Raw genomic sequence first — 23,917 nt, 5'->3', positions numbered from 1 at the left:
GCTGGAACAAGTGTTAGAGGAAATGAAGACTAACCACTGCAGGAGAGTCGTCCGCAACATCAAGTAGAACCAGCTCACAGCTTTTGTCCCTTTGTATCATTTGTCAATTGATGATATATAGAAATCACTTTTCACCATTAACTTTTTTATTAACTGGTGGTGATAAATACAATAAGATTTCGTGAAATCTCTTGTTCCAGACCATTGAGTCCATGATCAGATGCTAAAGTGAAGCTCCTTTCCTGGTGCTGAACGTGATCAGTTTAACAGACTGAGATGTATTTTGTATTTAAGTGTGTAAATAGGACTGAGTCAGCCTGAAATGAGTCTGCAGTGTTCTTACCTTCTGTATATATGAACGATCACCCTGCTTTTGGTACCTCTTTTGACTGCTTAGCTTTTTATTTTTTTCCTCCTTATTGATAACAGTTTGAAAATAAAATTCATGATTATACTATCACTATTCAGAGTATTCCTAGACCACTAGTGATTTAGACTTTTGAAAGTATTCCTGTGGGCCAGAAGGTGGTGTGGCTGAGGCACCAGACTCCTGCATGACCTACCATCTTCAAGTCCCGGGCCTGCTGGCTTGCTTTCTCACTTTCACTCTCTCTGGTGAGCACACATCCCCTATAGCAAATTAAAAAATAGACAGCGCAGGGTCACCATGGCAGGGCTGCAGCAGCTCCAGGTCCAGGAAGCAGTGGCCTCTATGGTGAAGAGCCTGGAGTGAGAGAACACCCGGAAGGAAGATGGAGGGCCTCGTGTTCCGGTGCAGCGCCGGCTGCTGTGAGGACAACCAGGCTTCCATGTGGCAGGTGCATCAGTGCCTCGAGCACCGTCATGTGCCTCTGGCCCAAGCCCAGGCCTTGGTGACAAATGAGCTGAAGTTCCAGGACTGCCGGGCCCAGTGCACCATGCATTGCAACAACAAAGCCAAGACACACTCAGGGAGCAAGGAGCCTCAGGCGACGCTGCAGCTGGACAGTTGGGAGTCCAGGTGTGTGAATGGCCACATGCACCTCAGATTAGCTCCAACCGAGAAGATGAAGAAATCACTGACATCTAAGGGGCCAGTGACCTTTGGGGCGGAGGGCAGGAATATATTTGAAAAGAGCAATGGGAGTTTTAGTCTTTTAAGCAAAGTTTATGAAGAAATTAAGGATGGCAACAGTTTAAGGCATATGTCACTTGCCTGTGACCACTGGTTCTTTTACCCTTTGATCCTAGAGATTGAAATGGAAAAAACAGGTGCTAAAATTTGGGTCAGAGAGAGCACAAGAATGTTTCAGAACCTGAGTTTCAGGTGGCAGGTGCTTGTCCTGAAGTAGGACTCTCCCTTTTACCAAGTGAGAGCCCTCCACGGAGCTGGATTCTTCCTGCACAGACACCAACGTACTGGCCAGCCCCTCTCCCTGCCTGTGACCTGGCGCGCGGTTCGAGGAGAGGTATTTCACTGTTGCCAAGCAGTTTACAAGTAGTGTCGCAGCACCCTTTGTATGAATTGTAAAACACAACTCAAATGAAGACACTATTTAGAAGCAGAAAAGGTTTCTGGGTCTTTGTTTTGCTTGGTATTGTTTTGTGTACAAGGACACAGAGTTGTAAATGTGGAGTTGGGAGGGAGAGTAGTTTGGGTAACAATGTTGAAACAGTTCTTTATGGACAACCTTGACTGGCCATCAGATACGGATGTGTATTTCTTCGGATTCCTACGATCACACCTTTCAGCCTGGAGACCAGGTGAAAACTGAGAAGTATCAGCACGCTGAGTGTGGAACGCAGAGGTTCCCTCTTACTGCCTGGCCCTGACGCTGTCTTCACAGAATGATGAGACAGTCTTACAGTAAGTTTTCCCTTGATAGGAAGGGATTTTCATTGTGATATATTCTGGCACCCAAGAGTGAACAGTAAAAGAGAAATAGCTGGTTGCTTAAGCGAGTTGTGAGGTACTCCATGTGGAACACCTGGTTTTCCTAGAACAGAATGGAAGAAAGCCTACACTCGCATGGCTGACTTAGTTCCCAGAGTTCACAGAGTCCTACTGAGACAGTCCCCTGGCCACAGAAGTCAGAAGTCAGGGGGGGAAAGTAAGCAAGGTGGCTAGGATGAGCTGGGAATCCCTTGGGGCAAAAGAGGGGCAGTCTCCCATTACCAAATACCATTTTGGCCTGGGGCCTTTGCAGCATGCAGTGTTCCTGCCCCAGTGTGGCACCCTGTCCTTTTGATAAGCACCTTGTTGTCTCTTTGTCAGATTAATTGAAATGGTAATATAGCCTGCCTGCTATATTTTTCAAGACTGTGATTTTTTTTTTTAGTGATTTGACTTTTTAAAAATAAAGTTTAATTCCCCTCCAAAAAATTAATAGTAACAATAAATACAGTTAAATAATTCTTTACAAGTTACTTTAAATAAAAGCATCTCACAATGTTAATAGGTACACAAAACTGGAAATAATATGATTTTTAAAAAAAATTTTATTGGGGGGGCCAGCTGGTGACATAGTGGTTGAGGTGCTAGACTCCCACGTGGTCTACTGCAGTTCAGGTCCTGGGCTCTGTGGCTTGAGGCTCTCACTAGGCATGTGTGCGTGTGTACCCAGAATTCCTGGAAGAAAATGAAAGAGAAGGGATTGTGGGTTGGCCATCCCCTCAGGGGGTAATTTCTTCCATTCAGTCTCTCTGGAAAGCGCACGCACCCTATGGCAAAAACCTGTAAATAAATAAATAAATAAATAAAAATAAAAAATAAAAAAATATATATATATTAGTGGTATAGGCAGTTTGTGCATTTTTCTTTGCATATAAAGAAAGATTGGGGGACAACAGTTGGCATAATGGTTAGGGTGTTATACCTCCCACATGGCCGACCACAGCTGGAATCCCAGACTTGGCAGCTTGAAACTCAAGCTAGGCATATGTGCATTGTCTGCCCCAAGTCCCGAAAAGAGAACAGAAGAGAAGGGATTGTAGCATGCACATCCCGCCCCCCAGTGGGCGAGATGTGATTTCTCACTTTTTCTGTCTCTGGCTTTCTGGCAAGCATACATGCCCTATAGCAAAAAAACTCTCTAAAAACAAAAAATGTTTTTATCATATTACTTAAGTTTGAGTTATTATGGCTAAATGGCTAAAATTTACACAAGTTTGTGTGATTATATATTGCCTTTTATCAAGGATTTTTCCCCATCCTCAAAACATCTAAGAGACATGCCATTGTTTAAAGTTATAATAAGTTTGTGTGTATACTTATAAGTAGTAAGTAGTAAGTACAGACAATTATAAATAATGGATTTTAGGAATAATGTAATCAATTCTTGATGATCTAGATGTGGATTGCAATTGCTTTTTATAATTTTGTATAAACTATAGAAGGGGGAAGGCAGGTCATGTTTACTATATTATAAGCAAATATCCTTTCTTCCTTACAAACTCGATTTTGCTTTGTTTTATAGTAGATAACCAAAGCTAGTGGCTTGAAAATCTCAGATGCTGATTTGAAAGGTCAGCCTGAGAGAGTGCAGGAGTGGTGGCAGACAGCTGGAGGAGGATGGTATGAAAGGGTGGAAACGGGGGTTCAGTCTTAACTATGTATCCAGGGCCTTATCATTAGAGTCTCAGCCCCATGAGACCACACAGGAAGGCCTTTAGAACCAAACCACAGTCTAGACCCTATGAGCACTACACCTACTCAGGTAATGGGCCAGTGGGGGGAAAATTGTCACCTATTGTCCCCTACAGGCATCTGGCCCACCCGTTTTCTGTAGATACATGTGCAGTTGTGAAAACAAGTATTTTATCAGATACTGACAAACTATAATCAGAAGTCATTTTTAATTACAGTGACAACTTGATTATGGAAACTTCATCTCACAAACAAAAGTAAATGTTATATATTACACAAAATAGGAGCATGTCTTCTGTCATGGGGTTTAAAAGTAACATGTCTGTGGCCAGCAGGTGGTGTGGTGGTTAAGGTGCTGGACTCTCACATGGCCACCCATAGTTTGAGTCCCAGGCCTGGTAGCTTTCTCATGTTTTTCTCTCTCTCTGTCTCTCTCTCTCTCTCTCTGGTGAAACTGAATAATAAATAAAGAAATCTTTAAAAAAAAAAAAGTAACATGTCCGGGGGCCAGCAGGTAGTGTGGTGATTAAAGCAGTGGACTCCCACATAGCTGACTAATTTAAGTACCAGACCTGACAGTTTGCTTTCTCATTTTCCCTCCCCTCCCCCATCTCTCTCTGGTGAATATATGTGCCTGTAGCAAATTAAATTAAAACAATAATAATAATTAAATGATTATAAAAATAATAATAACACGTTTGCCAAGCTTATATGATAAAAATAGATCCATGAGGCTTATTTATTCACATTTGATAGAAGATAAACAGCTAACTCCAGTGAAGATTGAAGTAATAGCCTTAAAGTGTCCCCTCAAGGCAACCTTCCTTCTATCTTGCCTGCTATTCTTAACCCCAGTCAAAACAAGAAAGCATGTTAGTCTATATACTTTTTTTTATATCAAAAACCCTACTTCCTTTCTCTGTACTCTCTTACTTTTCAGCTTCTTCACCTTTGGGGCTCCTCCCTCTCTACCTTTGAGAATCTGGGATCTGTCTTTTAGTATAGGCCGTAGATGAGTCTCTTCCTTTTCTTGTTCAAACATTCTTTTATTTGGGTTTGGGGGTTTTTTTAGAGGATTTTTACCTTAGAATGCATATATTGGCTGAAGAGAGACAGAGACAGTGAGAGGGAAAGCGAGAAATCACCCCCACAGGGGATGGCCATCTGCAATCTCTTCACCCCCATTCTCCTCTCAGGATCTTGGGCATGCACGCATTCACATGAGTTTAAGCCACCGGGCCCTGACCGTGAACTGTGGTCGACTACATGGGAGTCCAACAGCATAGCCATTACGCTAACTGCTGGTCCCTCTTTCGGGATTTTGGGCACGTACCCACATATGCCCAGTGTGAGTTTCAAGCCACCAGGTCAGGACTTGAACTGCAGTCATCCATATGGGAGTCCAGTGACATAACTGCTATGCTGTTTGCTGGCCCCAGTTTTTGTTTTTAAGATGATTTGTTTTTGCCCCATGAACAAGAGAGACCCAGGGAGAGATGGGTACCTCGTGCTATGAGCCACCTCCAGCCTCAAGAGCCCTGGGTCATGGGCACAGGCATCCTCTGTGCCTTGGAAGTCTCTAGACTTGAACCACGAACCTTCCCACAGTCAGCCTGGTAGGGGGGTTGCATTACTGCTGCACTACCGTCCAGCCTCCCACAGTCCATGTGCTTATGGACCCCTGCCCTGTTTGTTTTATGGCACACTGGGTATCTTTTCTGTAGCTTGTATGTGATTTTAATTTTCTACAGTTGTCATCTCTACTCTCCAATGTGACCCAGGTTTCTTGGCTCTGGGGAATGAATTTTTTACATTTTTATCTAAATTTTTATTAAAACTCAATTATGAGGATGTCACTATTTCAAGATTCAGAGGTACTTGTTTAGTCTTAAGTGTCATATTCTTCATGTCTCAAAACCAGCGTGGTTAACATCTCACCTCGGGATAGATCTGTGAGCACAAACCAATATATAGATCTATCTATCCTTCACTCATTGGAAATCTCCAGTGTTTCACGAAATGCCAACAGACATATTTTGTTACTGATGTTTCCAACCCTCAGAAAATTTAAAGCAGCAAATTGGAGAGGTGGTGAGTATACCATAAGAAGATGATGTATTTTCTTTGAGAACCAAAGAAAAGACTTTCTGACACTTAAAATTCATAACAGGGCCAGCAGGTGGCATGGTGGTTAAGACGCTGGATCCCACATGGCCAACTCTGAAGTTCGAGTCCTGGACCCTGCTTTAAAAATCATGCCTGGCACATGTACATGTGTGTCCAAAATCCTGAGAGGAGAATGGAGAAGAAGGTATTGTGGTGTGGACTCCCCCTCGGCCCCCGGGGTGGGAGTGTTTTTCACTTTCCCTCTGACTCTGTGTCTCTCTGTAGACCACCCTATGTTATAAACCTAACATTAAAAAAATAATGAATTTGTAACAATATGTGGCCTTTAAGGTTAAAATCTAGCGAAAAGGTTAAGAGGTCAGTCTTTGGAATGAGACAAAGGGTTTGATTTTAGGTCCTGTGGCTTCTTCGGATCTTTGGTAAATTCTGAGTCTGTCCTCTTCATCTCGGGGATAGGGATTTAGGATCACCTACCACATTGGCTGGTAAGGACTGAATGAACCATGTATACAGAATGCTTAGCATGGCACCACGCCATAGAAAATAATAAACATTTACCTTTATCGAAATAGTTGTGTAGACTGAAGATACCATCATTTTATAGCCTTTAATCATATCTAATATACTCTTTAAGAAACTAGAAAGTGTTAACTGGTTGTTTCTGGGTGGTAGAGTTATAGCTGTTTCTTTGCCTTTTCAATTTCTACAATGAGTCTGAATGATTTTCATAATACTTAGGGTTAAAGTTTAGTCTCAAGGGATACAGAATAAAAAGCAGAGAACTTAATTACATTTTAAATATAATATTTTGGGGACCAGCAGATGGCATAGTGGTTACATCACTGGACTCCCACATGGCTGGCTGCAGTTCGAGTCCAGGACCTGGCAGCTTGAAACTTATGCTAGGCACCTATACATGTGTGCTGACCCAAAATTCCCAGTGAAAAATGGAGGAGAAGAGATTGCAGGGTGGCCATTCCCCCTCGGGTGGTGATTTTTTGCTTGCATTCTCTTCTCTGTCTCTCTGGCGAACACACACGCCCTATAGCAAAATCTCTCTTTTTTTAAAAAAAGCACAATATTCTTATTCAACATTTTTTTGAGTGATAAACATATAGCTCTCTGGAAAAGCTGTTACTCAACAATTACTCAGCTCCTAGGAGCCAGAGAGGGGTTCTGCAGTAAAATGAGGCAGTCTGCGAGGAGTCCCACATGGGAAGGTTTCCAGCTCGGGTCCAGAGACCTCTCTGAGTACACTGGGCACACGTGTGCCCCTATTCTGGGGCCAGCTGAGGGCTTAGACCTTGTTAACTTGTTAGGAGTATTGTCTCTCTCTCTTTTGGGAGAAAGAAAGAAATTACTTAGTTCCCAAAGGACATCAGGTAAGCACACTGAGGTTTTTATGAAAGACTTACATGGGAGTCTTTTTTTCCCCCCTATCTTTTTTCTTCCATATTAGTGAGAGAAGTATGGGAATTTCAAGACCTTAAGCCAGTTCTCTTCTTCTAGGTAATACTTCATCTACATGGTTTTTAATTCTCCACGGGAAAACACAGTCCTATGCAGTTTTCTTACTGCCCTTGTGGTCAACAAGTTCTATCAGCTGTTGTATGAAAGTCCTTCTGTATAATTTATTCTCTGTACTTACTGATATTTTTAAAATATGTATTTGAGGGCCAGCAGGTAATGTGGGGGTTAAGACACTAGATCCCAAATGCTCAACTCCATGGTTCGAGTTCCAGACCTGGTGGGCTGAAAAACACACCAGGTGCATGTGCATATGTGCTCAAAATCCCAAGAGGAGAATAGAGGAAAAGGAATTGTGGTATGGCCATCCCCCCTGACGGGTGATTCCTCACTTTGCTTGTCTCTCTGTCTTTCTTCGGTGAGTGCATGTGCCTTACAGCAAAAAAATACAATATATGTATATGTATGTATTTGACGTGTCCTTCCTTAACTGGCTTTTCTAAAAATTCTATAATCCCAGGTTACTCTCATGCCTTGTCTTTTCTTCCACAAACTGTAGAAAAGATTTTGTTAGCGAGGCTGTCATACATATACTACCTCTAACATAAACACGTTCACTTTTAAAACCACCATGGCTGTTACTTAAACACAATGAAACCAGCCCAATTCCACCATTAATGTGGTTAGTTCAGCAAGCTTTCCAAACTTTGAATGATTTGACTACTGACTTTTTTTAAGTTTGTATCTTCCATGAGAGAAAGAGAGGAAACCCAGTAGGCTCTGTTAGGCCGCAATCCCCGCACCCCTGCGTTCCAGCCAGCCGGGATCATAGGCACACTGCGGGCATGCCAGCGTGTTCAGGCTGACCTGGGAATCAAACCCAGAGCCTTCCCATGCAGCTCCTTTTTGCAAAACAGCACCCTGCCACCTAGCCACCCTCACTGGGCCTAATCACTAAATATGCATGGCTCTCTGTCTCATGTTCTTATAGCTCCACTCTGCCCAGGAACTCAAATACCTGACGTATGCTTGATAGCCATGAGTCTATACAATTCTCTATACCATAATGCAGAAATGCAGGGGGAGGAATTTGATTTCCTTAATGAGCCTAAAGTGAAAAGAAACATCCAGCAATATAAATAGCTACTTTAATCTGTAAAACTTGGCTTTTACTCAGGTCATTGTCATCCTAAACCTAAGCAACTCTATATAGATGAGTACTTTTTAATACAATAGTGTACATTATGCTCGTTATTGTTGGAAGTATTTCTAATCCACCCACTTATGTATGGCACTGTGTTGCTAGAAAAGGCAGGTTTTGAAACCTTTTCAAGCTTATTTTTTACATGGTATTTTTTAATATCTGTTAAATATTTAGTAAGTGCTTAGAGTGATCCATGTTGTGTGTCAAAAAAAAAAAAAAAAAGGATAAAGTCCTAATCTTCTCAGACTTTAGAACGTTCTCAGGCCCTTCCATCCTCTAAAATAGTTTAATCCGTAAGCTCATTAGGCTGCAGAAAGGAATCTCCTGAGGGGGTGATTCTGAAGAACGGGAGTTCCTCTGGTCTGGTGTCTGCTGGAACTGCTTTTCCTTGAAACTGCACCTTCTGGAGAGCAAAACTCGAATGCGATTGAATGGCCAGGGCTATGGAAATGGCCAGAGGAGATGTTAAGTCGCTGCAGAATACTGGGGAAACCTCTGTCATGGCCAGGACGGCAGAAATGAGCCTTATTCTTTTTCCACTGAAATGGGGTTCCCTGAGGTAACCAGAGGTGTGATGGGAAAGGCAAATGGAGTTCTCTTTTACCTGCGTGCCAGTGTTGTGATTGTCATAAATCCAATGAGAAGTGGATGCCTGTGGTTTTGAAGGAATGTGCTTAGTTCACAGAACGAAAAGGCTTCTCAGTTAACTCAGACTAAAAACACACAGATTAAAATTCAGAGAATGAGGAAAAGAAAATCCAAGGAAGTCTGAGTTTCACTGGGGCAAGTATAGATGGTTTGGATATGATTTCCTGGCATGGTCTGAAAACCGTATGCTTTTATCCAAATAAATAAAAAACTTCTTACAAAGCTCAGTGAGGGTACGTGCTGCAGTATAACAGAATCTCTGGGTTTGCAGCTGAGACTTGTGCAGTTCATAGGCTAAAAGGAGAGCCTGAGAAAGGCTGCAGGTGACTTTTTTACTGTTGTATCTAAAACAGGTAAGTTACCACTTTTGCTTTTCAGAAAAGCAAAAATGATCTATAACATAGTATGAGCAATGTGATTGTTTTTTCTTTTATGCTTAGGTTTTCAAGGATGTAATTATTGGGAATTCTTTTCTATGCTTTCCCCCTCCATTCTGTCTTCGCTGACACAAATACCCAATTCTATTCCTTTCTTACACCCTTTGAACAATTTATTTTCATGCCAGACCTCTCATTAAGCCTCCTCTCTCCCTTTAAAAAAAAAAAAATATATATATATATATATATGTGTGTGTGTGTGTGTATGTATGTATGTATGTATGTATGTATGTATGTATGTATATAATTGGGGCCAGCAGGTGGCATAGTGGTAAGATGCCGTACATCCACAGGATCAACCATGGTTCAAGTCTCGAACCTGGAGGCTTGAAACTCACACTGGGCACGTGTGTGCATAACCAAAATCCTGAGAAGAGAATGGACTGTAATGTGGGCATCCCCCCCTTGGGGGTGATTTCTCACTTTCTGTCTCTGTCTCTGTCTCTCTGGCAAGCCCATGCACCCTATAGCACAAATCTCTAAAAAATTAAATTAAAAATATGTAATTACTGTAACATAAAATTTATCCTTTCAAAGTATACAAATCACTGGTTTTTCATATATTCACGAAGTTGTGTAGCCATTCTAATTACAGAATATTTTTATCACTTCTCCCCCTCAAAAAACCATAATTATTAGTAGTCATTTTGTTTTTCCCTCGCGCTAGCCCCTGACAATCACTAATGTACATTCTGTGGATTTACCTATTCTGGACATTTCATACATGTGAAATTATATAATATATAGCCTTTTGTAGCTGGCTTCTTTCACTTAGCAAGAAAGCAAGAAATCACTCCCCAGGAGAGATGGCTATGCTGCAATCCCTTCTCCATTCTTCTCTCAGGATCTTAGGCGCGCACGCACAAGCACCCAGCGTGAGTTTAAGCCACCGGGTCTGGGACTCAAATAGTAGTCAACTACATGGGAATCTAGCGACATAGCCATTATGCCAATTGCTGGTCCCAAGACTAGTTGTTTTTTTTTTTTTTTTAAGAATTATTTAATTTTATTCATTGTAATTATTTTATTTTATTTTTTTTGAAGTTGACCAGAGAGATACAGAGAGAGAGAAGGAAAGTGAGAAAGCAAGTCGCCAGGTCCAGGACTTGAACCACAATCAGTCATGTGGGAGTCCAGCCACCTTAACCACCACACCACCTGCCGGGCCCCACACTAGTTTTTTGTTTTGTTTTAATTCAACTTAAACAATATTTTTACTAAAATGAAAGAGTTTCTGTGGACATTCTAAAGATTTAGAAAAGATAGGAAAGCAACTAAGGATTTATGTCTCCCCACATTCATTCTGTATGTTCTTCAAATTAGAAAAGTAAAACCTTTAAAAATGTATCTATAGTAGAACAGAGAAAAAGCTATTACTTTGTCTTAAACTCACTCCTCAGAATGGGTACTAAACTAAAAAACAGAAAGTGAATATTCCTAAACTAGTTTTGGAATAGCCACACTGGGGGATCTCTGGGACGCTGTTCAGATTATGCAGCCGGGGTTCATGAGCTCCTGCAGGAAACAGAAAGGCCCCGAACAACATCAGTTCAGGGATGGCGTGATAGGCAGGCAAAGAGCTGCAGCCAGCAAGGACCTCCGCTAATCAGGGAGTGATTCATCCTCACAAGGGGTATCAGAAAGGAGTTTTGTTTTTGTTTTTGTTTTTATTGATCTCTTTGGTGTTTTGGTCATTGCACCCCAGTTTACATTTGGGGACTCATCTCTTCCCAACTTAGTATAGTCTGTTGGAACTGTCAGACAAGGGACCATGCTCTCCACTATCCGTTCCGAGTCTGTAAATGTCTTTCTTGGAATTCTGGAAGCCCAGGACTCAGAGGGAATATGTGACCTAAATTCATGTTTGTGGCAGGCTCACGGAATATTTGATGGTCTGTTTCACCTCTTCATGTTCTCGTCCTTCAAGGACCTGGTCTCAGGATGCTCCCTTGATATTCTGCAGGAAACCTGATATATGTTTAATATATTTATCCTCTGTTTAATCCAAAATGCCTCAGAGTGCTAGATTAATTTACAGATTGCATACTTTTTAAAAGTTCATTTATTTTTTAGAATTATTATTTCATTTTATTTATTGTTATTATTTTTTAATTTGTTATGGGGCACGTGCACTCACTAGAGAGAGAGGGAAAGTGAGAAAGCAAGCCTCCGGGTCTAGAACTCAAACAGCAGTCAGCCATGCAGGAGGGCAGTGCCTTAACCACTACACCACCTGCTGGCCCCACAGACTTTTTTTTTTAATAGAATGGAAATGTTGTTAAGCAGCTCTGCAAATTGTCATGTATGTAAAAGTTAGGATCATTTTAGGATAGTAAAGGATGACTGCAACAACCTTATCAGATCTCATGGTATGGCTCGGGAGACAAGATTCAAAATTATCAAAATTACAACCTTAATTATCATACTAGTGTTCCCTTTATTTGCTTTCTGTATATTCTCTATCACCAGACTTTTAAAATTTTTACATATTTATATGTTTCCTATAAGCTGCATGTGTTCATAGAGAGAGAGAGAGAGGAATGAGGGGGTTTGGGGATCAAAGCACCTTTCACGGGGAATGGTCTCACTGTAATCCCTTCTCCTCCATTTCTTTATCCTTTCAGAATTTGGGGCATCCACAATGTATGCTCAGCCTGTTTCTCAAGCCACCAAGTCTGGGACTTGAACCATATGATCAGTCATGTGGTATTCAGCTGCCTTCACCAACAGGTCAGGGAGCTAGCCCTAGACTCTTTTTTTCCTTAAAATTAGTCTTGAACCCTTTTGTTACACTGCAGTTTGTAGAAATAAGGTAGAAACATGACAGTTAAGTCATTATCAAGTGAAACAGTGCCTAGAAGGGTACCTGGTAGAGTAGCTAAACAAATCAGTGAACAAATGGATGAATAAATAGGAGGGAAGCCAGTAGCTTATACAGTGAGCTCTGTTGACGGGTCGCTGAGCCCTGTAGGAGAAAACGTACGAAACTACGAGTGATCAACAACTACACGGCACACTCATTACCATTCTCAACCCGCTTCAGAGTTTTGAAAATTCTGATTGTCGAGTCCCACCTTTAGAGATTCTGATGTAATTGACCTGGTATCTGTAAAATCTTTCCACATGACTGATGTACAGCAAAAGTTAAGAATGTGGCAGTTTTACTGTGATTATCATGCTTCACTGATAGTCTAGACTATTGGAGAACATGAAATTCGAATAATCCATTCAGCAGTATCCAGATCCATGTTCTCTCTCTCTCTCTCTCTCTCTCTCTCTCTGAAGAAATCAATAAATGAACTTCAAAAAAAAAAGAAGAGGGCCAACTGCATGGCCTGGTGGTTAAGGCAACCAGATCCCACATGGCTAACCATACAGTTAAGTCCCAGACCCAGTGGCTTGAGTAACACACTGGGCACGTGTGTGTGCATACTCAAAATCCCAATAGGAGAGAGAGTGCTGGAGAAGGGACTGTAGTGTGACCATTCCACACGGTGGCAGGGTGGAGAGGGAGCTTTCTCCTTTTCCTGTCTATCTGAGTTTCTTTCTGGTGAGTATATGTGTCCTTTAGCACAAAGGAAGGGGACAGAGAGAGAGGAAGGGAGGGAAGAAGAATGAAAAAAATAGAGTCTTTCGAGAAGAGAGACCACCAAATGTGATTTGAGCTAGCTGCAGAATTTGGTCACGAAACCAGCAGAACTTTATGCTATGCTATACACTATAAAGTAATAATACTTCATAGGTAACCATACATTTTTACATCAGTTCTCATGGTTAGTGACTAATAATCATACACTAAATATGATCATTTTCATCACAAAACTGTTTAGTGAAAACTTGAGAACAACACATTTTTGGATTATGCAAAAAGTGAATTGTCTCATGTATGGCTTTTATGTATAGCCTCAGTAAACAATGTTTTCTTGCCTTATTTTGAAAAACAAAAATAAATCCTAGACCCTCCAGAGAGTCTGATTTGTAGATTCCCACCCTCCCAGTTGAATCACCATCCCCAAAGATTTTGTTGAACCTTTTCATAATTTTCATTATGAAAGCAAGAAGACTTTAATCCTCTCCCCAAATATCACTGAATTATAATATTGTCTATGCCTTTTCTAATTACATATACTAAAAAGGGGAAAAAAAATCACACAAACCATATATTAAAAAATTTCCCTCCCTCAACCGAACCCACAGGGACAGCAACTCTTCCTAGTTGAAAATTCATTGTTCTAGAGCTTGTGCTTACTAAATACCCTTCTGATTATAATTTGGCTTTGCATAAAAAGTTTCCCATAGACAGAAAATGTGCTAACCAGAAAACATGGATTCAGGGCCTGCTTGTGGTTATGTTTCCCACTGCAAGCTAATTATCTGGCATTCATCAGCCCTCAGACTCCCATTGTGTCTACGTGTGCTAACTCTTACGTTTCTGAGTGGATAAACTGAGGACCACACTCCAAAACAAGGCTCTTGCTATAAATCTTGCTAAGAGCAGCCACTTGTTTTCAAGCTATCCTCCCCAGACTCCTTTTCAACCAATCACATCCATAAAATCCTTTTTAAAAGAGGCTTAAGGGGCCAGCAAATGGTGAATGGTTACAGTGCTGAGCTCCTACGTAGTCAACCACGGTTCAAGCCCCGGACCTGGTGGCTTAAAACTCATGCCGGGCATGTGCGCATGCATGCCCAAGATCCTGAGAGGAGAATGAAGGAGAAGGGATTGTGGCATGGCCATCCCCCTAGGGGGTGATTTCTCACTTTCTGTTGGCAGTTGGCATAATGACTATGTTGCTGGACTCCCACGTAGTTGACCGCAGTTTGAGTCCTGGACTCAGTGGCTTAAACCTTGGACGCGTGTGCGTGCGTGCCCAAGATCCCGAGAGGAGAATGGAGAAGGGATCGCAGTGTGGCCATCCCCCCTAGGGGGTGATTTCTTGCTTTCTGTCTCTCTGTCTCTCTCCGTCTTTCTGGTGAGTGCACATGCCCTATAGCAAAAACCTCTCAAAAAAGAAATAGTGATGGGGAAAGAAGACCTTCTGGTGCTGTTACCCCAGGGCTGATGATGAGAAGTTCCCTTGCGAGGCGTGCTTGTGGTGAGAAAGAACTTAGTAGCTAGAATGTGAGCTTTGAGTAAATATTAGCCCTAAAATCTCTGGAATCATCTGTAGAGGGAGGGAAGAAGCTTAATTGCAAGAGGTAGAGAATTAATTCACCCACAGGACTGCAAGTTCCATTATTCTGGAAAACCACGAAGAGGAATCTTCTAGTGATGCAAACATCAAGGGTAAAGCCTTTGTAGAAATGGAGCTTAACTATGGAAGCTCTGGGATTTCTGTGAAGTAGATAGACCAGTAGACGGAATCCTCACGTACTTACCCATCACCTAGTTTCAGTAACAGCCAGTCGGTGGCCAATTTTGTTTCATCAAACACCCTCCGCTTGGCTCTGCACTCGACTCTTAGATCCTCACACACACATACACATATATAAAATATAAAATCTGAAACAGTCTCAAGCATTCAAGCACTTTGGATAAGGGATACTTAACCTGTGGTATATTTTAAATATTACCCCAGGGTGCTTAATATATGTCAAATTCCTTCTAAATGTTTCTTCTGAACACTTCCTGCCTTTTTTTTTAATTTAAAGACTAAATATAGCTCTCTAACTGAGCTATAATCTGTGAAACCATTTTACTCTTCTCCCAGACCTCCAGTTCTAATAGCAATATTAGTTCTTTATTCATAGTATTAGAACAGGGTTCTCATTTCTGGTCCCAAGGTCAATAAACCCGGGATGGGCTCATCTGAGCCCACCTCTTTTCTTCATTTAAAAACCGCACAGGTGGTTATGATGTGTGGCAGGTTAAAGTACAGCATCAGAGGAATAACTAGAGAGAATGCTAGAGAAAAGAGTCCCGAAGGACTCAACCAACCTTCTATGCAAATCGTGTAGATGCTAGTTGATTGGTTCATCCTTGAGATTCCCCACGAAATAGTAAATAATAGAGCCAAGCATAAATTGAACTTATCAAAGAAACACAAACACCTTTGTAGTTTCAAATATACTTGTCAGAAGAGTGTTCAAAGAGGCAGAGAAATATCTGAGCCGAGGTAGCATGAGGTTAATATGAACAATGCTGGGGAGCTCTGGGTCTGTGGGTCACTCTCCAGGATTGGAAAAGGCAGGATGTTTCTTCTACCTGGTTGCCTGAATAGTACAACCAAAAGGACATGGAATTGGGTACTGCCCCGATCTCACAGTTCTGTGTATATGTGAAAGAAAACCAAGGCTTCAAGAGTCTAGGGAAGGTGTTCTACCTTTTAGAGTAGATTAAAACTGACGTTCTTACCCTGGGGTCTTTGGGAGACTTCAAAGTATCCATGAAGCTCCCGAAATTGCATATAAAATTTTATGTGCATCTGTTTCTGGGTTGAAGGTTCAATGTGTGCATCAGATTCTCATATTATTAAAAGGGATTAAAAACTATTTTTTGTTGCTGCTGTTACTGTTATTTTTGTTTTTGTATTTTAAGGAGTGAGAATGTCAGGAGTGCAGGATTGAAAATTAGAAAGAGAAAAAGGAAGATAGAAAGATACGAAAGAAGGTTGGTTGATTTAGTTGGTTAGAAAGAAGGACCCCATTGGAATTGAAGCAGAAAGCAAACATCCTATTATTTGAAGCCACGCTTGGTGGGAAAGCCAGAGAAGACATGGGCCTGAAACCAGAGACTGAAACTGAGGGTGAGGCCAGAGGCAGCTGGTCGTTGTTGAAGCTGTATGATGGGTGCATAGGGATTCATTATATCATTCTCTTTGCTTTTGTTAATGTTTGAAATCCTCCACATTTTTTTTTTTTGGATAGAGAGATTTTTGCTATAGAGTGTGTGTGCTCACCGGAGACACAGAGACAGAGAGACAGAAAGTGATTTCTCCAGGGGTGATGGCTATACCGCAATCCCTTCTCCATTCTTGGAATTTGGGGCACACACATGCCCAGCATTAGTTTCAATCCACAGGATCTGGGACTTGAACCATGGTCAACCATGTGGGGAGTCCAACGATGTAACCATTGTGCCATCTGCTGTTCCCAAATTTTCCATGATTTTTAAAATAAGAGGCCTCCAGAGAGTATTCTGGGAAAATGGCTTGGTAGGAAGCATAGGAGCCTGACTCCCCACCTACACAGTGCCCTGGCAGGCTCTGTGTCATGTAACTATTTGGAACTCTGTCATCTATTGAAAGCTTGTAGCTCCCAGGTCAAGGCTCGGACAGTAAGTGCAATAAATTTGGGTAAATGTCAGCTCAGCACAGAAGCAGGTACTCATCCTCCACCCCTGAGCCCCCGGGAGCCTGGCCCGTGTATGTGCTCACAGAGCAATCTGTACACAGGGTGTGGGAGCCAGGGTGGGTGCAAAGGGCCCCGTACTCCAAATACCCTGGATCTGTGCTCTGAGAACTGATGGCTGCTTCTGATCCCAGAGGTACAGAAAGGAAACAGCAGGCACTGTTGTACTCCATTGTTTCAAGCCCATGTTCTCTGGCTGAAGTGATTCCCAGGGGATTTAAAGGGCTAGCACCTATTTCTTCTCTACATTTCCTCTTCTTCCCCTTTTGAGAGCTAGTTATTAAAGATTAGGAGAGTAAAAAGCAACTATATAGGTCTAGTCATAGCAGTGCAGGTGGTAGGGCACTGTTCCACAATATGGAAAGTACATGAAAGGCCCGAGTTTGAATCCCAGGTCAACCTGAATGTGCTATGATGAGCCCTGTGACCCTGGCTGGCTAGGAGGCAGCAGGGAGAGGATCATGGCATGGCGACACTCTGTCAGAGTATGTGTTCTCTCTTTCTCTCTCAAGAAGCTTTTAAAACAGCAGTTAGCATAATGGCTATGTCGCTGGACTACCATGTAGTTGACCACAGTTCAGTTCCCAGACCCCGTGGCTTAAACTCACGCCAGGCTCATGTGTGTGCATGCCCAAGATCCCGAGAGGAGAATGGAGAAGGGATTGCGGCATGGCCATTCCCTCTGGGGGGTGATTTCTCGCTTTCTGTCTCTCTGTCTCTCTCTGTCTCTGGCAAGTGCACATGCCCTGTAACCAAATAAAATAAAATAAAATAAACTCTCTAAATAAATAAATAAATAAAAATTCTTTTAAAAAGAAACTTAAATAAAAAAGTCTTCCCGGCAGCACGGAACAGAGTGGCCAGCATGGAACTGAGTGGCCAATGGCCTGTGGAATGACATGCCTAAGTTTTATTGTGACTATGGTGATACATACCTCACCCACGATTCTCCATCCATGAGAAAAACACACTGCAGTGGTAGGAAACACAAAAAGAATGTGAAAGAATTTCCATCAGAAATGGATGGAAGAGCAGGCTCAGAGCGTGATTGACAAAACAACCTCTGCCTTTCAACAAGGGCAGAGACCTCCTACTCCATTCTCTGCTCCTCCTCCTGCAGGGGCCATGATCCCACCTCCCCCCAGTCTCCCCCGTCCTCCTCGCCCTGGCATGATGCCAACACCCCATATGCCAATGATGGCCCTCCTCCTCCTGGGATGATGCCAGTAGGACCTGCTCCTGGAATGAGGCCACCATGGGAGGCCACGTGCCCATGATGCCTGGGACCCCAATGATGAGACCTTCTGCCCGCCCCATGATGGTGCCCACATGGCCAGGGATGACTCGGCCAGACAGATAAGGATGAAGGGAGGCCTCTCTATGTCAGTTTTATATTAACTTGTTCTACTTCACCAGGAGATCACGGAGTTGTGACTCTGGGTGTTTGCTAACAGCATGTCAAGAAAGATTCTAAAGATTCTCGATGGCTACTGTGAACTAGATTTTTAAGGGAATGAAGACTTTCTACTAATAATTAAGCCTCCAACAAAAGAGCTAGCGGCAGAAGAAGCCCAGAATTTGAAAGAAAACACAACATTCATCAGATGACAAGAAATCACCGCCGGATCACGAGAAACATGGGAAAACAAGAAAATACCTCTCCTCCTAGGGAAAAGAGTAACTCTTCATCCACAAGCAGTTCGGTGAAAATCATGGAAATGTCTGATAAGGAATTCAGATCATTCATAATGTCTAAGCTAACAGAGATGGAAGAGAAGAGAGATAATGAACTACTAAAGAGAAAGGAGAAAGAGATTGACGAGTTCCAAGAGATGAGGAAATTCCTGCAAGATCTAAAAGTGGAATTACACACTTTACAAAAGACTCAAACCGAACTGCTAGAGATGAAGTCTATAATACAAGAAGTCAAAATCTCCCTGGAAAGCATTAAAAGCAGACTAGATCATTCAGAAAATAGAATCTCAGATGTAGAGGAGAAAATGGCTGGCCTAGAAAAATCCACCATGAAGGCTGAGAAAATGGCACAAAAATTTGAGAATAATATGCGAGAAGTACTGGATACCATCAAACGTCCAAATATCCGGATAATTGGCATTCCAGAAGGTGAGGAAACCCATAAGGGCATTGATAATCTATTCCAGGAAATCCTGCAAGAAAACTTTCCAAACCTAGAGAGGCATTCAAAGATCCAGTCCCAGGAAATACAACGGACCCCAAATAGAATCAACCCTAGAAGATCTTCTCCAAGACACATTATAGCCAGGTTGACCAAAACTGCAGACAAAGACAAGATACTAAGATTAGCAAGAGAAAAACATCAAGTTACCTACAAAGGACATCCCATCAGGCTAACAGCAGATCTCTCATCAGAAACAATAAAAGCGAGGAGAGAATGGGAAAATATATTCCAAGTGTTAAGAGAGAAGCAGTTTCAGCCAAGAATACTGTATCCGGCAAGATTATCTTTCAGGTGGGAAGAAAAGACAAGAACATTCTCAGATAAACAAAACCTGAAAGAATTTACCAGCACCAGACCAGACCTCCAAGAAGTTCTCAAGGATGTGCTGTATCAGGAAAACTAAACGCAGATACATGGAAATAAGAGTCCAAAAACTGAGAAAGTAGCTAACTTAATCATAGGGACAAGTCTGGAGTTGAATACTATATCCCAGAATTTAATCAGGAAAATTGAACCAGAACAGAAGATAAAAGTATATGAGACTGATAGGTTCATGCACCTACCATTTGAACAGAATCCTAACCTGTTTCCGGGCTTTAAGCAAAGTTCCTTGGCGGTTCTTTGATTTAAGTTAAAACTGGTTTTCTTAGTAGTAACGAGGGAACTCACCTTTGAAAGTAGTCAGGTTATGTAGGAAATTGTGTGATCAATGCAATGTGGGTGGGAAGGGAATGGAGGACAATTTTGGACACTAGAGGTGGTGTGAGAGGAGGGTGGGAAGGGACAGAGGGTCAGAAAGAGGGGTGGAATTAATTCTAGCAACTAGAAGTGGAAATTTATATTTTTTGTAATGTGCATGATTGAGTCACTATGCAGTGTGTACTGGATGGGAGATCGCATTTTGTGTGCTGTGATGATGCCTAGAGAAGGAATGTAAATTGAGTTACAAAAAAGAGTTTCAGGAAAACAAAATATATCTATTCAATGACTGCAGTAGGATATGTAGCCCCAGTTAGGTGCTACTTGATAGGATGCGTAAAGTTAGACTTGTGCTCATGGAAATGTGTCACATGTGTTTGCTAGGAGGGTATTTGGATTGATGTGGGTCTTTGGTGATTCAATAAAATGTGGGGGGAAAATGGTATAGAAAGCAAACATAGATAACAGAGAAAGTGTGGGAGGAGAACAGGAGGTGGCAGAGGGTAAGAGAGAGGGAACCAAGGATAGGGGGAAAAAAGCAAAACATACAGAAAACAAGAAATGGAAGATCACTTGCTAATAATAACATGTTTGTTGATATGCTTGATTGAGACAATATACAGTGTACTCTGGATGGAAAAAAAAAAGAAATGGAAAATTGTTTGTTGATAACACATATGTTGATGTACTGGATTGAGCCAACAGACAATGTATTTTGGATGAAAACTTCATTTTGTATACTGTAATGATGTATAGCATATTAATGTTAAAAAATAAAAACAAATAAAATAAAAAAAAACCCAAAAAAAAAAAAAAGAAAGATTCTCTCCCCCTTCCTATGAAAAAAAAAATTAAAAATAAGAGTAGTTTTGGAGGAGAAAAGTGAGACAAGTGCAGTTTTCATTTGTGTTGTGAAATGTGAAAATAATAAAATTGTCAACTGTTTTAGTTAAAAAAAAAAAAAAAAGCAAGCACATATATAGAGGAAATTAGAATATCAAAACATCATCGTCCCTGGGGGAGCGGCAGGCTCAGAAAAGACCCGAGAAGACCTTAAGTGTAGGCTGGTCCACACCACAGAGGTCAGGCTACAACAAAAGCAAAAACAGCAAACTGAGAGAGGGTGGAAAATCTGATTTTCAGATTGACCTCAGTATTAGATTCAAATGTCCAATTTCCAGGAACAACAACTACGAAATCACGCCAGGCGCATGTGTGTGTGCATGCTCAAGATCCCAAGAGGAGAAAGGAGGAGAAGAAATTGCAGCATGGCCATACCTGCTGGGGGCTGAATTCTCACTTTCTGTCTCGCTGGCGAATGCATACACCCTATAACAAAAAAAACTTAAAAAAAAAAAAAAGTCGCGCACACACACAAGATACCAAAATTTATGGGACATGAAAAAGCAATGCCAATTGGAAAACTGATAGTGAGAAAAGCTTACATCATCAACAACTTAACTTTTCAACTTAAAAAGCTAGAATAAGGGAGCAGTGTGAAGAAGAGGCGAGAGCGACCCCGGAAGGACCAAAGCCTGCATGCCGCTGCCCGACCCACATCCCGCTGTGGCCGCCACCATACCCAAGGGAAGGGCTGAAGGGGATGCCCAAGGAGATAAAGCAAAACCTGCTCCTCCAAAGCCAGAGCCCACGCCTCAGAAGGCCCTGCAGAGAAGGGAGAGAAGGTGCCCAAAGGGAAAAGCTGATGCTGGCCAGGTTGGGAATAACACCGCAGAAAAGAGAGATGCCAACACAGACCAGGCACAGAAAGCTGAAGGTGCTGGAGATGCCGAGTGAAGTGTGTGCATTTTTGATAACTGTGCCCTTCTGGTGACTGTACAGTTTGAAATGCTCTTTTTTACCAAGTTTTATAAAAATACAGAATTTTGTTTTACCTTTTTTTTTTTTTAAGGTTTTTGCTATAGGGTGCATGGGCTCACCAGAAAGACAGAGAGAGACAGAGAGACAGAAAGCGAGAAATCACCCCCCAGGGGGGATGGCCACTCCACAATCCCTTCTCCTCCAATCTCCTCTCCGAATCTTGGGCATGCACACATACTCAGTGTGAGATTAAGCCACCGGGTTTGGGACTCAAACCATGGTCGACTACATGGGAGTCCAGCAACATAGCCATTATGCTAGATCCCACATGGCTGACTTCCCAATTTGAGTCCCAGACCTGGTGGCTTGGAAATCATGCCAGGTGTGTGTGCATGCATACACAAAATCTTGAGAGGGGAGTGGAGGAGAAGGGATTGTGGCATGGCCATTCCCCCTAGGGGGTGATTCCTCACTTTCCCTTTCTTTCTCTCCAGCAACCACACACACTATGGCAAAATCTAAAAATAAAACAAAACAAAAAACTAGCAAAGCAGTATATTAAAACTAGTAAAGCAGTATATTAAAACAATTATACACAATGGCCAAGAAGGATTTATTTCTGGAATGAAAGATGGTTCAATATATGAAAATCAATGTAAGGTATCATATTAACAGCATAAAGGTGTGTGTGGGGGAACATCATTATTTCAATTGAGACAAAAAAAGCATTTGGCAAAATTCAGTTCCTTTTCATAGTTAAAAAACACTCAATAGACAAGGGGGAGGGGGAAGTGATCGTGAGCTTCGTCAAGAGAAGTGAATTGGAAAACCAAGACTGGCAGACTCTTTCTTCACACAGTAGGCAGGAGCAGACAGTCCAGGGATTCTGGGAACACCTATCTTCCCTTTGGAGGACACTGAGTTCTAAGACAAAGGCAGGCCAATATGGCAGCAAGACTGAAGGGACACAAAAGAGTCATGGTTATTTGGTGACAGTTCTTCGAATGACAGTGTCTTAAAGAAAGGTGGATCAAGGAACTCCTGAACTTTTAGGTTGCATTGAGTGAGAAATCAGCATGGCTCAGGCAAGTCTTCTGGCTTGTGAAGGCCTCGCAGGTGTGAGTTTGGTTCCTACTGCAGCCAGCAAGAAGACGATGCTGAGCCAGATTGCCAGCAAGCAGGCCGAGAATGGCAAGAGGGCAGGTAGCTCTGATGTGCTGAGGTGCTCGAGTCAGGGCCACCGAAAGACAGCGATAACTCTCAGAGCCGCAAAGATGATGACAGCTTGGCTGAGGCCTCTCACTCATAAAAGACTGTTAAAAAGGTGGTGGTAGTGGAACAAAATGATTCTTTTCAAGTAAAGATACCCCAAAATTTTATTTGTGAACACTGCTTTGGAGCCTTTAGGAGCAGTTACCACCTCAAGAGGCACATCCTTATTCACACTGGTGAGAAGCCATTTGAGTGTGATATATGTGATATGCACTTCATTCATAAGTACCACCTGGAATGCCACAGGCGTGTACATAGTGGCAAAAAGCCTTACCCATGTGAACGATGTCATCAGTGTTTTTCTCGGACAGATCGATTACTCAGACACAAACGGATATGCCAAGGGTGCCAGTCCAAGACTTTGGACGGGCAGTTTTCTCTATAAATGCAAGGGGCCCCGGGTGGTGGGAGTGATCAGAAGAACCTGCAGAAGAGCACACACCCTCTGGTCTGATGGTCCCACCACCACCCCGTCTGAACCTGTCCCCCTCCTGGAGGGGTGGACCCAGGAGACCAGAAGAGTGCATCGGGGGACCATGGCCCCAGAGCCTCAGCTCTGCAAATAATCTGAGACTATGGAGTATCTCAGAGAAGTTCCTGCAGCATTCCTCCAGCATCTCTGGACCCTTGACTGAGGTCAGGGGGGGACTCAAGGTATAGGACCAAGACTGAAGTGTGGCTCCCACATCCTTGGACTCCAGCTGGCAGCTGAAATGGGAAAAATGGAGGACAGGGATTTGTTTGTTCTGTTCTTGTTGTTTTTGTTTACTGAAAAGCAATTTCAGCAGATAAACTGTGGATACAGGTAAAAAAAAAACAAAACAAAACAAAAAAACACTCAATAAGCTAGAATTAGAATGAAACTACCTTACCCTAACAAAAGTTCAGTGAGTAACTTAAACCAAGCATTATATTTATTGATGAAAGTCTAAAAGCTTTCTCTCTAAGTTCAAGAATGAGGTTGAGACGCTGACTTTCACCACTTTTATTCAACATAATATTGGTAGTACTAGCCAGAACAATTAGACAAGAGGAAATGAAAGGCAGCCAAACGGAAAGAAAGAAGT

At 42.1% G+C, this 23,917-nt stretch overlaps 1 protein-coding gene and 2 pseudogenes across 1 annotated transcript in view; all 3 read left to right on the top strand.

Moving 5' to 3' along the window:
• COMMD2 (COMM domain containing 2) overlaps window positions 1–213 on the top strand; it is a gene marked incomplete in the record, with an annotated part of 5,450 nt that extends 5,237 nt beyond the window's left edge. The window contains 1 exon segment of the mRNA XM_027772363.1: window positions 1–213. Within this exon segment, the coding sequence (XP_027628164.1) occupies window positions 1–67 (67 nt within the window).
• Window positions 214–589: 376 nt separating this feature from the next.
• On the top strand, window positions 590–2,502 carry LOC102476602 (protein FAM136A pseudogene; annotated as a pseudogene).
• Window positions 2,503–22,365: 19,863 nt separating this feature from the next.
• Window positions 22,366–23,370, top strand: LOC102475783 (zinc finger protein 740 pseudogene; annotated as a pseudogene).
• Window positions 23,371–23,917: the final 547 nt, after the last annotated feature.

Source organism: Tupaia chinensis, unplaced genomic scaffold (assembly GCF_000334495.1).
Source record: "Tupaia chinensis unplaced genomic scaffold, TupChi_1.0 Scaffold000272_1, whole genome shotgun sequence".
Taxonomy (NCBI): domain Eukaryota; kingdom Metazoa; phylum Chordata; class Mammalia; order Scandentia; family Tupaiidae; genus Tupaia; species Tupaia belangeri.
The sequence above is the reverse complement of the archived record's forward strand: the minus strand, read 5'-3'. Positions and strand labels throughout refer to the sequence as shown.